At 40.3% G+C, this 15489-nt stretch overlaps 1 protein-coding gene across 1 annotated transcript in view; it reads right to left on the reverse strand.

Moving 5' to 3' along the window:
• Positions 1 to 15489, reverse strand: part of PPP1R37 (protein phosphatase 1 regulatory subunit 37) — a 726853-nt gene that overhangs the window by 519615 nt on the left and 191749 nt on the right. Inside the window, exon 3 of the mRNA XM_069207728.1 lies at positions 15230 to 15275. Coding sequence (XP_069063829.1) covers positions 15230 to 15275 — 46 coding nt within the window. The remainder of the gene's footprint in view (positions 1 to 15229; positions 15276 to 15489) is intronic.

The raw sequence follows: 15489 nt of genomic DNA on the forward strand, positions 1-15489 counted from the left end.
TCCTCTGAACTCGGATCAACCGCAGACTGCTCCAGGACTGCAACAAAGTATCCAGAAGGGCTACTTCGACTTTGCAACTTCAGCTCCAGCCAGCAACTGCAACAGTTTCCATGGTGTGCCCGCTCTGGGGGACTTCCTGTCTTCACCCTGCACCAGAAGGACCAAAGAAATCTTCAGTGGAGTGACGGAGTCACTTTCCCTGCTTCAGCAGGCACCTTCTAGGACGATTACCGGTTCCCTTGGACTCCTCTCCTGGCGACGAATGTGCTCCTTGGAACACCGGTAGTGAACCCCTTCGACACAGACTGTCCTAAGGTCTTGCTGCTCAAATTTGGAGGAGGTAAGAGCTTGACTTCCCCGTTTGCGACAGTACCCCTGTGCGCTGTGTCATCTTCACCTCCTGAGGCCTCTGTGTACTATTTGCAAAATTTCTGTGCACTGCCTGGCTCAGGTCCCCTCACTCTATCCTGCGACCCTCAACTCGCCAAGTTGTTCTCGAGCGGCGTGTGACCTTCCTTTGTAGTGCTGCAGCAACCGCAATTTGCACCTTCTTTGTCCAGGTGTTCTGGGACCTCCATGGGTGCTGCCTGGTCATCTGTGGGTTCCCTCTGGTGCCGGGAGCCCCCTCTGCCTCCTCAGTCTGAGTTGAGGCCCCCAAGTCCCTCCTGTGTCCAGGCAGTGTCATTTTGACAAAATCCGCGACATTGCTTGAACCAAGGCTTGTTGGCCAAATCCAGCACTGCAACTCGCCTGCATCCAACATCTCCATGTGGGACATCCTTTGCATCACGCAGGAACCTGCAGCCATCTTCTTTGGTGCTCTGCTGCAGACTTCTTCTATCCGGAGAATCCTCTTTTGCACCATCTATCCTTCCTGGAATCTTCTGCAAATTCTGGATTTGGTCTCCTCTCTTTACAGGTCTTCAGGTCCAGGAATCCACTATTTGTTGCTTGCAGTCTTGCTTGGTTCTTGCGATAACTCTAATCACGACTTGTAGTGTGTCCTAAGGAAACTTGCAGTACTTTACTCCTACTTTCCTGGGCTCTGGGGTGAGGTATTTTACTCACCTTTGCGGTTTTCTTATTCTCCCAGTGATTCTCTACACACTACACTTGTCTAGGTGGGAATTCGTATTTCGTATTCCACTTTCTCAGTATATGGTTTGTGTTGCCCCTGGACCTATTTCTTCCTATTGCATTCTATGGTATTTTCTATTGTTTGCACTAGCCTATGACTATTTTCTTACCTTATTTTCGTGTCTAGCGTATATATTGTGTATAATAATTACCTCCAGGAGTATTGCCTCTAAGATATTTTTGGCCTTGTGTCAGTAAAATAAACTACCTTTATTTTTGGTACCACGGAGTATTGTCTTTTATTGTGTATAAGTACTGTGTAACTATAGTGGTATTGTAGGAGCTTTGCATGTCTCCTAGTTCAGCCTAAGCTGCTCTGCTACAGCTACCTCTATCCGCCTAAGCTGCTAGAACACTACTACATTTCACTAATAAGGGATAACTGGACCTGGTATAAGGTGTAACTACCCAAGGTACCCACTACAAACCAGGCCAGCCTCCTACAGATTGATATTTCACCTCGTGGGGCCTCAGAACTTTATGGCCCAGCACAACTTGCGTCAGGGTGCCCATCTTTGCTACGCCAGGAAGGTGATTTAATCCTTGCTTGACTCCGGTGTGCAGGATGGACAGTTCACCTGGTGGAGAACTTCAGGGCCCAGTGTAACTTGTGGAAGGGAGGCCGCCCTCACTACGTTTTCAACCAGGAAGGCTCTTAAATCCCTGCTAGACTCTCACGGCATGTTCCCAGGCCCTGAATGGGCACTGTCAGCATCCGTCAAAGTCCAGAAGTGGCGGGTTGGGCTATTTATCTTGGTTCTGTCTCTTAATTCCTGCAGACACTGTTGTGGTTCAGGCAATTACCTGGTTGGTGACATCACTGCTTTTGTCTGCTACCGGTGTTCCACTCAACAATTAACTACAACAGAACTACAGTATTTGTGGCAGACTGCAACAATGTAACAAGGGGCTTGCATGCCCTGTGGAGACCACTGCAGAGCCACTTACTAAACCAGTCAAAAAAGGCAAGTAAGGGACAAAAAGGCCAGAGTTTGTTGTCAAGGGTGCTCCTAAACCATCCAATATTTTGTTCCTCCCAGTTAGGGGCACTTAGGGCAACAAAAGCAAAAAAGCACAAATGAAGGACAGAATGCAGAACCAATCAAACATTCACTCCCAGTCACATATCTGGGTTTAATCCATCAATACTTCAGTCGCCCTAAGGGAGCCGGGTATGCACAGACATGGGTCCCGGACCCACTACGCCACTGGATTCAAGCTAGTCCGGCTGATGAAGGGCAATACCCTTAAACCAGTCCCAGGATGCTTGTTTCTGGTCCAGCGAGGACCTGGCCTGGCAGTTTGGGCTGGACTGTTCTCATGGGGAACAGGATCAAGATTGTTTTGCATATGGCTGAGTCCAAACTGGGGTGGCATGGTGAGCAAAAGAATTGATGGATTGAACCCAGATCTGTGACTGGGGTTGAATGTTTGACTGTTTCCACATTCCGTCCATCATTTGTGTTTGTCAGCTTACATAAGTAGCTGGAAGAAACTGATAATACCATTGTGAGAGGCACTAAGAATGTTTAAATCAGATGCAAGCCACTTTATTGTCTTTGCAGTTTCTTGTTGTCTGCTATCCGTGAGGAGAGTTAGGCATAAATTGAGTATCTCTCCAGGAAAATAAGGTAGTGATGCATAGTTAAAGTTGTACCCCATACTATACTAATGGGACAATTCAAACACACTAAGGAGAAAGGATTTACATCAAGATGTTTATAGATCTGTCATATACTCCTTTTATTTAGCTTACATCTTATGTTTGCTTTTAATGAAATAGAAATGTCTGTAGATCAGCTTGATTGATTTTCTCTTTATACATTGATTGTATATTTATTTTTTCATTACACATGGATGTGATGTTGTTTTATATGTGCTTTTATGGCTACATAGCCGAAAAAAAGTTTTTGAATGTATTGACAAAACTTTTAGTAAACAACTGGCCATTAATATGCTGGTGCTCACACAAGACCAGTTAGTCCTCAAAATCAATACAGCAAACCGGATTTCCCATACAATGTTCTTAAAAATAAACTCTTGAAACACAATCAAGGCCACCATCACATGCTCAACTTTCAGGAAAAAGTTGAATGACGAACAAAAGTATCAGAAAATTGAATATTTCGAAGGCATACCAAAATCAAGCTGAAAAGGAGTAAATTCGGACTATCCTTACATTAGAGATGAACATTATTGAGGAGTTTTAGAAAGAAGCTTAAAGAAGGGGTGTAATCTGTGCCGTTTTGGCCAATATCATTGGATTTCCAGCTCATGTAACAGTATGGTGATGAGAATAATGACCAAACAAGACATATAAATCTGGGTATCCATTCTTACCAGTAAACACCACGATTCCAGGACTTCCGCCAATATGGCCCCAAGCACAAGCCAAGCAACAGTTTGATTGTGATTATGTGCAAAAAGATCCTTACAGCAGACCAACTTGTACTTAAGGTCTTTGATTTGTGCACACCAAAGGAGGTGATTAATATGAGATTCACACCTTTTATTTTCCCTGTTTGATGTAGATACTCCTCATCATGGGAAGCTGTTTGCAAAGATGCAGTGATTGTCTCCAATCCTGTATTTACCCAAACTGAACACAAGGGCTCAACTGAAGTCTTAAGATGTGAATACATTTTCTCTAAGTTAATTTAACTGTCAAGTCTGTGAGGATAGCATTTGGATATAAATAACTGTTGTATTAGGGCGGTCTCTGATTTTGGTTAGTAATTCTGCTTTTATCTAGGAACTGCTTTTGACAAACTTGGTAACAAGTTCTGAGAGTAAACTCATCTGGAAAATTCAAAATTTTGTGATGTTGCTTTGATGTCGGTGTTATGATATATTTGGATAAGGCAGACATATCAACAAAAGTAGTGAAACAAAAATCCCATGCTTTAGCAGGAAATGGTCAATAAAATTAGGAGTGTTTCTATTAGCTAGATACTAGGGGTGGGCGGAACTCATGTAGTTTCACATGAAAGCTGCGAGATTTCCGTAGAGTTCTGTATTCGGGCAGATATCGGCATGTCACACTGCTCGATCTGATTTTTAGCTCCGGGAGGTCATTTGGTGCTAAAAAAAAAATAATCTGCGCGAATGGCACCATTTGGCACACCAGAGGGCGCTGCTGTTCAAGGGGATTTTCTACTTGAGCAGCAGTGTTCTCATCACAAACTGTCACAACCATCCACAGTGAAATAATCTTGCCAGGGGCCCTGAAAACTGCATTAGGGGACGCCAGTTTGCGCTTGCAAATGTACTGTTGGAGAGCCGCAGATGAGGAAAAACTCTGTCACGCAACGTTGGCGGAATTTGGCCAGTAGTCCGTGATACAAGTGTAATGAGAAGTGGCCAAAATTCCACCAACTCCATCGGCAGAGCGGAATTTATTGCCCACTCCTACTGTATACCTGTTAAGTAACATTAATTTATATCAACAGAATTCTATACAGTAATATCATATATAACCTGAAGATCAAACTGTGGAGAGACCTCTACTTCTTCGGGAATAATTAAAATTGAGAGCTTCCTTTTTTATTTCTTTTTTATTATAAATTGTATGAAACAGTAGATCAGCACCTTCTCAAAGTAAGAGATGATATTTTGCCAAACTATTGGCGATATATAAGATTAGGAAAACCCAGGAAGAAATGTAGCTTTTTCAAAATCTTTTGAAGACATTTTGGGTTTGGGTAGGGTTGAACCGTCTTTACAAGGGATAAATAAAATATTTGAAGGTGCAGATGTAAAGGCGTAAAGTCAAATGTTTGTTTATAACCTGGAAATATGAATATAATATGTAATTTTGTTTTCTCCTTGCTTTTCCCTTTCTTGTTTATTCTTTTAATTGTGTTGTCTTTTGTTTCTTCTTCAATGTGAAATTTTCGTTTGATTTTCCTCATAGCTCCAAAAATAGCAAGATTGCCACTAAAGCCCTGAAGAAGCGTAAACATGTGAAACATGTATCAGCTGTGGGATCAGAATGCCTTCCATAATTTGATATTTATAAATATGAATACATTTAAAAAGGAAGTTTGTGAATCGGAAGAAACTTGTAAAATTGGTATATAACATATACTTTTAAATATTAATTTGTAATGTTGTAAACAATATATAAATAAATTTGTATTTTTCCATCTGCTATGAGTTTTTCTATATGTGTATTTGATGATGCTAAGGCTTATATTACTTTACTAAGGGCTAAAACCTGTAGACTAACAGAGGTCGAAATGCCCCTTATGAATTCCATACCACATAGGGCCCGAATAAAGATTTGTTCTATATTAGATATTTTTGACAGTTTGCTTATCTTTGTGTTTCTGGGTGAATAATGTCCCTATTTCAAAATACAAGGCCTTTATGGTAGGCAACACTCACCATACCCCTCCACCATAAGGTAGGTTTCACAGAAAACTCCATATAGATGTAGAATACAACACTCCTACACTTATTTCTGATAGCACATTTTCCCAATGGATAATTATGTGGTGTGCACATGACTTTGTACCTTTTTTGGGTAATTTCAACATTTACAGGTTTCATCGTCTACTAAAGGTATATGTGCATTGTAAATGCACTGAACAAGACTACCATTGGGTTTAAGTTGGCAGAAAGAGTATTTTTCCCCCGATGGATTATGGAAGTGCAGAAGGTGCTAGCAATAATTTACATCCACATTATCGAAGAAGTAACTGTATGAATAGGTTACACAAAGCAAAGTGTCCACAACGCCCAAGTAAACGAATAGCATTTTCAGCCGTTACAGTTAATGGGAGGTGCAAGTCAGTAGAACTGCTAATCTTATTTATTTCTACAATAAATATAATTTATACTGTTATCTAAGTTATTTACAATGATGGTCTTGTGCCAAATAATATACAGAATGCAATAAAGAAAATGTCAGTCCTGGATTCTTGCTAGCTTTAGGTGTGGCAGACTCCCTGAAAACAATGAAAATTAAGTCAGTGGACTATACTGGTAATTTGGTTTCATCAAAGTACTTTACTAAGGTCAGATACTTTCACCCTTCAGAATAGCAAGTGCCATTCACTGCTACCAGAGGACATGGGCTTTGGCCAAGCCACTTTTCATATGTCTGCACTGTTTCCTCTGCAAGGCTTCATTCATGTCTATTTGTAGGAGACAGAGAAAGCTCCATGACAAAAGACACTGTTATTGATTTTGTTTTACCCCACACTCCTCACCATCAGGGAACATTTGTCATTTTATGAGATGCCTGCCCATGTTAAAAGATAATATGAAGTTCAAGGCTATTGCCAAACTTGTCAATAAAGCATCAGTGATGTCATTTGAGAGGTCATCAGTGATGTCACTGACCAGGTCATGAGTGATGTTATATGTGAGGTCATAAGCAGTGCATTGTGGGGGCGTATGTTATATTTACCAGAGGTAACTATAACTGCTGAATTTCACTGATTTTATATGAGTGAAATGTGAGCCTAACTATAACTTCCCTATAACCTTTGGGGTTTTTTTCAGTGAATTTCTAAGTTTTTTTAAATTTATTTTTATTCTATTTCCTAACTATAATGTCACTGTAACCTTTGTTTTTTTTTCAGTGAGGGTATATATGGAAAATGTCACTTACCCAGTGTAAATCTGTTGGTGGCATGCAGTTTGGGGTAGTTCGCGCTTAGGCCTTCATAACTTTTTGTCCACATTAGCTATCCACGCTAAATCTGCGTCCTTTTTTTCCAACATCCTAGGGATTCTAATGGTACCCAGAGTTTGTGGTTTCCCCTGGAGGAGACCAAGAAATTAGCCAAAATACAGTGAAAATTTTGTTTAAAAAAAAAAAATGGGAAAAAGGGCTGCCGAAGAAGGCTTGTGGTTTTTACCCTGAAAATGGCATCAAAGGGTTTCTGGTGCTAAAATCCCCATCTTCAGAAACGGGCAGACTTGAATCAGAAAACCACATTTTTCAACACAATTTTGGCATTTTACTGGGACATACCCCATTATTACTATTTTTGGTGCTTTCAGCCTCCTTCCAGTTAGTGACAGGAACGGGGTGTGAAACCAATGCTGGATCCCGGAGAGCTAAACATTTCTGAAAAGTAGACAACATTCTGAATTCAACATTTGTGTAGATCCTACAAGGTTTTCCTACAGAAAATAACAGCTGAAATAAAGAAATATTGAAAGTGAGCTGAAAAAAACAGCCATTTTTCTCCACGTTTTACTCTAACTTTTTCCTGCAATGTCAGATTTTTTTAAAGCAATATACCGTTACGTGTGCTGGACTCTTCCGGTTGCGAGGATTTATAGGGCTTGTAGGTTCATCAAGATCCCTAGGTACCCAGAGCCAATAAATTAGGTGCACATTGCAATGGGTTTTCATTCTAGGTATCAAGAAAACCTTTGTATTTCCAAAATGGGCATAAGATAAGGTGTTGAGAAGCAGTGGTTATTTGCACATCTCTGAATTCTGGGGTGCCCATACTAGCATGTGAATTACAGGCCATTTCTCAAATAGACGTCTTTTTTACACACTGTCTTACATTCGGAAGGACAAAAAATAGAGAAAGACAAGGGCAATAACACTTGTTTTGCTATTCTGTGTTCCCCCAAGTCTCCGGATAAAATTAGTACCTCACTTGTGTGGGTAGGCCTAATGCTCGCGACAGGAAACGCAACATGGACACATCACATTTTTACATTGAAATCTGACGTGTTTTTTGCAAAGTGCCTAGCTGTAGATTTTGGCCTCTTGCTCAGCCGGCACCTAGGGAAACCTAGGAACCCTTGGCATTTTTGAAAACTAGACACCTAGGGGAATCCAAGATGGGGTGACTTGTGGGGCTCTGACCAGGTTCTGTTACCTAGATACGGATGTACTTGTGGTGGTTGAAGGTGTGACTTTTGGTAGTTTATAGAAAATCCTAGTGTGTGCAGAGTTTCTATCACGTAACGTGTATACTTTTGGCATTGTGTACAATTGTTTGATTTTATTAGCCAATCGTCTAGATATGGAAAGACATGGATGTGTTGTCTTCTTAAGTGTGCTGCTACTACCGCTAGACAACTTGTGAACACCCTTGGAGCTGTTGTTATGCCAAATGGTAACACTTTAAACTGGCAGTGTTTTCCTGCTATGACAAACATGAGATATTTTCTGTGAGCTGGGTGGATGGGTATGTGGAAATACGCATCTTTTAGGTCTAGAGCGGTCATAAAATCTTGTTTTTGTAGCAGCGGAATAACATCTTGCAGAGTTACCATGTGAAATGTTCTGAGAAGATGTAGAGGTAGAGGGGCCTGAGGTCTAATATTGGTCTGAGGGTGCCATCTTTCATTTTTGTGAAATATCTTGCTAATAAAAGTTGATCTACTGAACCATCACTCACCCTTATGACAAATCTAACCGGTATGTGTGGTAAAAAGGAATAAAACTGCTCTGCTGTATCCAGGCGTCGCAGCACACCCGTGACATGCTAGGTGTCAGGTGGTATTCCAATAAAGCATTCCACCAACTTGGTTGGTGGGTGAGGGGTCTTTTCAACATAACCTAAATGTGCTTCTTTTCACAATATTAGTGGTTGTAACATCACAGAAGGGCGTGGACACATCAAAATGATCTATTGCAAAACTACCTGCGTTTCGGGGGTCACCTGCATTTTTAGTCCCGGGTGCGGCCTTCATCTAGGGAAACCTACCAAACCCAGACATTTTTTAAACTAGACACCCAGAGCAGAGGAGTCCAGGGAGGTGTGACTTGCGTGGATCCATCAACATTTTATAACCCAGACTCCTCTGTAAACATCAAAATGTGCTTTAAAAAAGCATTTTCCTCACTTTTCTTTGCAGGATCACTGCGCCGGCACAAATTTCCTACCACCCAGCGTTCCCCTAAGTCTTCCAAGTAAAATGATACCTCACCTGTGTGGGTCCCCAAAGCAGATTCAGCCTAAAAATGTATAAGAAAAAATTGTGCTTATCAACTTGCTTGTGCTATCCCCTCAATTTCTACACGTTTTTGGCCTTATACTGTTGCAGACATCTGGGCCACCCACATAAGTGAGGTATCATTTTTATCAGCAGACCGAGGGGAACATTGGAAATATGATTTATTTATTTTTTAAACTATTTTTGAGGGTTCCAGAGGAGTCTGGGTAAGAACATTTTGGAGGATCCACACATTTGTGGCTCCTCTCAGATTCCAGAACTTTTCATCACCGAAATGTGAGGAAAAAGTATTTTTTTTTGGGGGGGGGGGGGGGGGGGGGGGGGGGGGGTCAATTTGAGGTTTGCAAAGGATTCTGGGTAATGGAAGTTGGTGAGGCACCCAAAAGTCACCCCATTCTGAATTCCCCTAGGGGCCTAGTTTTAAAGAATGCACAGGATTTGTAGGTTTTCCCTAGATGCCGGCTGAGCGAGAGGCCAAAGTCCACAGCTAGGTACTTCGCAAAAAAACAGGTCAGTTATCTTTGGGAAAATGTGATGTGTCCATGTTGTGTTTCCTGTTGCGGGCATTGGGCCTACCAACACAAGTGAGGTACCATTTTTATCAGGGGACCTGGGGGAACAAAGAATAGAAGAACAAGTGTTATTGCCCCTTGTCTTTCTCTACGTTTTTCCTTCCAAATGTAAGACAGTGTGTTAAAAAGACGTCTGTTTGAGAAATGCCCTGTAATTCACATGCTAGCATGGGGACCCTGGAATTCAGAGATGTGCAAATAACCACTGCTTCTTAACACCTTATCTACTGCCCATTTTGGAAATACAAAGGTTTCCTTGATACCTATTTTAGACTCTATACTTTACCAAATAAATTGCTGTATACCCGGTATATAATGAAAACCCATTGCAAGGAGCACGTCATTTATTGGCTCTGGGTACCTAGGGTTCTTGATGATCCTACAAGCCCTATATATCCCTGCAACCAGCTGAGTCCAGCAGACGTAACGGGCTATTGCTTTTGAAAATCTGAAATGGCAGAAAAAAGTTACAGATTCAAATGTGGAAAGAAATGGCTGTTTTCTTTGCCTCAATTTCAATATTTTTGTCTTTCACCTGTTATTTTCTGGATGAAAACCTTGTAGGATCTACACAAATGACCCCTAGCAAAATTCAGAATTTTGATTACTTTTCAGAAATGTTTAGCTTTTCGGGATCCAGCATTGGTTTTACACCCATTTCTATCACTAAATGGAAGGAGGCGGAAAGCACAACAAATAGTACATATGTGGTATGTCCCTGTGAAATGCCAAAATTGTGTTGAAAAATTTGATTTTCCAATTCAAGTCTGCCTGTTCCTGAAAGATGGGAAGATGGGTCCCATCTGCTATATTTCTATGTGTCTTCTTCCACACATTACAAGAATTAGAAAAATGTATCTGGCCAAATGGCTATCCAATTATCTACACCAAAACACAACTGCCTAGATGTGGCTCAAAATGGCTTTCAGCCTCAGATGGCCACTGGTTTCCATTCTAATAAACACCCTAAACGGACTAAGGATGAGTACAGATAAAAGACATCCGACTGGGCTTATCAATTAGACCATTCTGCAGCAGAAGCATTATTACACTAAATGTGAAAAAATAAGATTCTTGTGTGCAGTGCTGACTCTGGAATGTCAGCCTGTGAGCATAGGGACGCCTCCTGTTTCTGTCAGCACTGGGCAAAATCTGTTTTAATATTGATAAAGGACTGTTTTTAAACATAGGTTAATTCTGTTTTATCTGCACCCTCTTACCAGTTGGAAATCCGAAGGAAAATAATCAGTTACTGCGAACAAATGTTATTTAGCGGTAGCATGTATTCTCGCCAGGCTTGACTAAGGCAATGTTTATTTGTGTTTGCTTGCAAAATGTTAGCTCTGATTAAAAATCATCTAGAATACACCCCTGAGGCTTGCTCGTGGATAGCGTAATTTTTATCACGTTACTGAGGCGTCAGGCGTCAGTTGCACTGTAGACGGTGGAACAGAGGATACTTTTCATATCATTTTGTCAGGCCCACCGAGTAATAAACCACACTGGGGCCCGTGCCCTTATGACGTACACCCGAAAATACTCCTACAAACACCGCATTCTTTTTTGCAAGTCATGGCATTTGTTACTTGATTTGAAAAAACATTCTGGAAAGAAATGCTTCACACACTTTTGGCATCAAAAGACTCGAATTTTGTACCTTGTGTACTGCAAGCCTTCTTGACCACATTTCCAATAGGAAACTAAAAAAGTATATTTTGTTCTTAAAGACGGCCGTGATTAAGCTATTAGAAGAAGGTCCTGGGTAGTCCTTACCTAATTGTCCTTTAGTGTTCTTTGCCCCTTTCTCGCACTGATGCTTTTTTGGTCTGCGTTTTGCTTTTAAACTAACCATAATGTATTCTTACAGAACCAATGTTTTTTGGTTCTAACTTCGAAGGATTCTGGAATGGGACACTAGTTATGTAAAATGGTTACAGGCTAACTGCCACTGTCCTAAGGAGTAGCTAAAACTAAAATGTTTAACTTCTTATGAGGTACATTTGAAAAGCAGTACTTACACAGGTATTCCCTTTATCCCAAACAGTGTTCGTTTTAAACAAATGCACCAATCACAGGACATAACCGTTTGGTCCTAATGTACATAAATTGTATTTCATTAAGTAAGAAATTCCATCTACCACACATTGATTCATGAGACTATGGAACATTTTAAATATAACGCTATATGAAACCACTACTGGATTACATTTCTGTGAGCTGGCTGGACACCATGACTGTGGGCTATCCAGCTCTGGCTTCAACACCTTGTCTCCAAATATTGGACCACTTACTGTTCTGTGGTTGGTTGCAGGAACTCCAACCGCTTTGTTTACTAAGATAGCTCAGAACAAGGACAGGATTGGGGGAGTGGTGGTAGGATATATTTTTTTCCTTTCCTTTCTTGGTTGTTTTCTTGTCGCTTGGAGGCCCTTAAAGTGATATGCTGTATCCTTCTTATGGGGGTGAATTGTTACTGCCCCTCAAGTTATTTACTCTCTAAACTTCAATAAGCGTCAGGCCTGGTTTGATACTTGTAGAATTTTATGAGACCTCTTACACACCCCTTGCACCTATACAGTTGTCTGTTCTCAACTCATTTTACCCGAATGGCTATGAGAGCCCATATTCTTGAAAAGAAACCGATATTGCAGTCTTTAAGCAAGACAAAATCCCCTTAGTTGTTGTTCTCACCGCACTAACTCACTGGACAAAGCTAATTTAAAAGTCTACTCTAAGATTCTTGTTGTTAGGCAAGATAGAATTGTACGACGACACTACACACCATACCAGGTTGCCTATATCATTACTTGACATCACCACCACCAAGGGCAAAGAGGCTGGAAGGATCCTTCTGGATACCGAAAAAAACATTTTGCAGAGTACCTGAAGGACTTGAAAAGGATGTTCCATTTCCACAGCTTTCTGCACTCACAATTAACAGTGTGAATTGTAAACATGCATTATACACAGATGATATTGCCATATTCACTTCTCATCCCACTTCTGCTGTTCCAGTAACTGAAAATTAAGCTATATGATTTGGTGCCATCTCTGGATACATCTTAAATGCTACCAAGACTCACGTTCTATATGATCAAATGCAAAACCATCCCCACAGACTCTTGTTCTGTGTCTTCAGTTACTTATCTTGTGGTCTAAAATGTTCCCACATGTTGAAGTGACATTTCACCCTAATTATGAGGCACTATGGAGATCCTCTACTACATACTTGTCAAAATAGAATCGAAATTCAGGGCAGATGTTATGTCACAAAGAAAACTATTTTACAGAAATAACTGTTTCTGTTCCGTGCACCGCCTCTTCTAGTCCCAATTTATTTTTCTGCAAAGTGGAAACCTCCTGTTTCCATTTCATATAGCAACAGACGAAATCCCTCACTCAAGTTCTGTTTCCACTTTTAGGCACTCCAGTCTCTTAAATTTTACTACTGGGCATCATCCTCGTCAAGACTAGCTCCAAGTAGTAAGGATCACTAAAGTCTTATGGTTCCTCTGAGATTTATATTCCGATTTATCACCACCCTGTGGGTTTTTTGACCTGTCACACCTTAAAAAGACTATTCAAAACACTGTTGAGTATACAGACATATTTGGTCATTGACATCTAATAAATGTGGGGTGCTAATACTTTCATATTATGTGTGTCTGTAGCATAATACATCTCTACCCAGCGTCTCTCACAAATTAGTCGCTCAGTGGTCACATTCCCAATCACAATACTTGAGCCAGCTTTATGATGGTGTATTTAAGTTTTTCCTCTAACCTTTTTTCCCCAACAGTCTATTCACTTATTCGGGCTTTGTTAAATATTTTCAAATGTGAGACTATTTTATCACAATATGCTGAATAGTGATATGTTTTCACAAGCATGGAACTAATACTTTTACAGTCATCCACCAATACAAAATTCATAACTGGTAGAATCTATCAGTTACTTCTGGATGATCAAGGTGATGGCCTACAATATTTCGCCGTTCACTGGACTACAGGTTTCAGCTTGTAGGCAAGCAGGCTACCAGAGGTGAATTAGTCACTAACACTGCGAGTAGTCAAAAGTAACTAAATGTCTCATGGGTGAAAAATTATGATGTCAAATTAACCCAGAATATATACTCTAAAAAGGCTTGACAAATGGGGCTACAGACGATTCGTCCTCCATTCACTGCTTAAATTCTTATGTTGATTCAGCCCGTATTTTTTTAATTGTTTGGAAATTCAGACTTATTGAGTTCAAGTATTCCACAAAATTAGTAAACTGATTGGCAATCGTCTCCATCCTGGAACTAAAATCATACTACCAGGCTCTTCCCCTGTGTTACAGCCACCATATTCTGGGATAGTTATGGTAGCTATAGTATCATGCAGAGAACTAATAGCCAAGCAGTGGCTAGATAGGAATCCACCAACCATCCAGGAACGGTGGTGCCAATTCATAAACATTTTTGTGATGGATAATACTATTTTCTAACATAACAGAAAGCGCAATAATCTAAAACAACCCTGAGAGCCCATGACTACATATTTGGATATGCTCTTAACTCAAGACTTGCATAAAGCTAATTAGAACTATGAAAAGGAGGGAATGACCTTAAAGGTTGGTTATGGAGGATAGGAATAATCATTTTGTATACATTGCCATTTGATTAATTGTTATCTTTCGGAATCTTCTTTTTCTTTATCGGGTTTCACGATTGTTGCCTCAGTTAAATGCACTGTGGGAGGGGAATAAAAGTATATGAAAATATTCCCAAAAAATGTCTGTGTGCTAGGACCAGAGCAAAGCAGAGCTCTACAGGTGTCACCCATCAGGCATGAGAATATGATCCAGTCCAGATTTGTTTCCAATCCACCTTGTGACCCACTACCTTGTGACAACTAATGGAGAGCCAATATGTGTTTCACAGAACAGAATGCTCAAGATCCATGAAACACATAGGTGTTTCCCTTTTTACCAATTTATAACAAATTCCTGGTCAGTTGTGGCTATTGTGTAGCAATGTGGTGTACAGGCGATAACTAAAACGAATAAGTTCCAGGCAAAGCCGCTCAACTACATTGTCCATGGATGGGTCCACTACTGTTCATGATCTGTCTCAGGTAATCAAACATACAAATATCTACAGTTTTGCACGTTACTAGAATATCAAGGCATCATTAAAAAAAAGGTACAACTCTTCACAGATTCTGCTATTACTGTGATGCTTTTATGTGATTTCACTTTAGTATGCATCACCAATGGTTAACAGAAAGCGGATCCACAGCCTATGTTACATCACCAAAGGGAGTGATTAGTAAGTATTAAGCCATCGATGATGGAGAAAGTAATTTCAATGGTCATTTTGTCTGTAGGGAAAATTAACTATTTTATCACACTTTTAACCAGCTCTACGACTGATAATCTGAATGTTTGTCTGAAAATGATTAAATTATTATTAAAATGTTGTTGCTTCTCAAGTGATCAGTTACTGCCTGGGCATAACTGCAAAAATACCTAACTAAAATAAATCCTTAATAAAGCGCATTTTTAACTACTGAACCATTACCAAAGTGCATAAACAGTCTGACCTTTTAAATCCAGACAGTCTATCCGCCGAGTTAGATCTTGAAATTCCTAGAAGAGAAAGAAAACAAGAACATAAGTTGTATTAAAATACCATGTTGAGTTAGAATGAAAGTTATCTTTGTAACCATGCAATGTCTTCCTGAAATGAGTGCACAAACCCTCACAGATGAGGATTACCACCCGATAAGGAATTCTATTGATGAACATACCCGATCTTACTTTATACTGAGGATCATCCTATGGAGCTGAGCCCCTTAAACAG

This window comes from Pleurodeles waltl, chromosome 9 (assembly GCF_031143425.1).
Source record: "Pleurodeles waltl isolate 20211129_DDA chromosome 9, aPleWal1.hap1.20221129, whole genome shotgun sequence".
NCBI classification, from domain to species: domain Eukaryota; kingdom Metazoa; phylum Chordata; class Amphibia; order Caudata; family Salamandridae; genus Pleurodeles; species Pleurodeles waltl.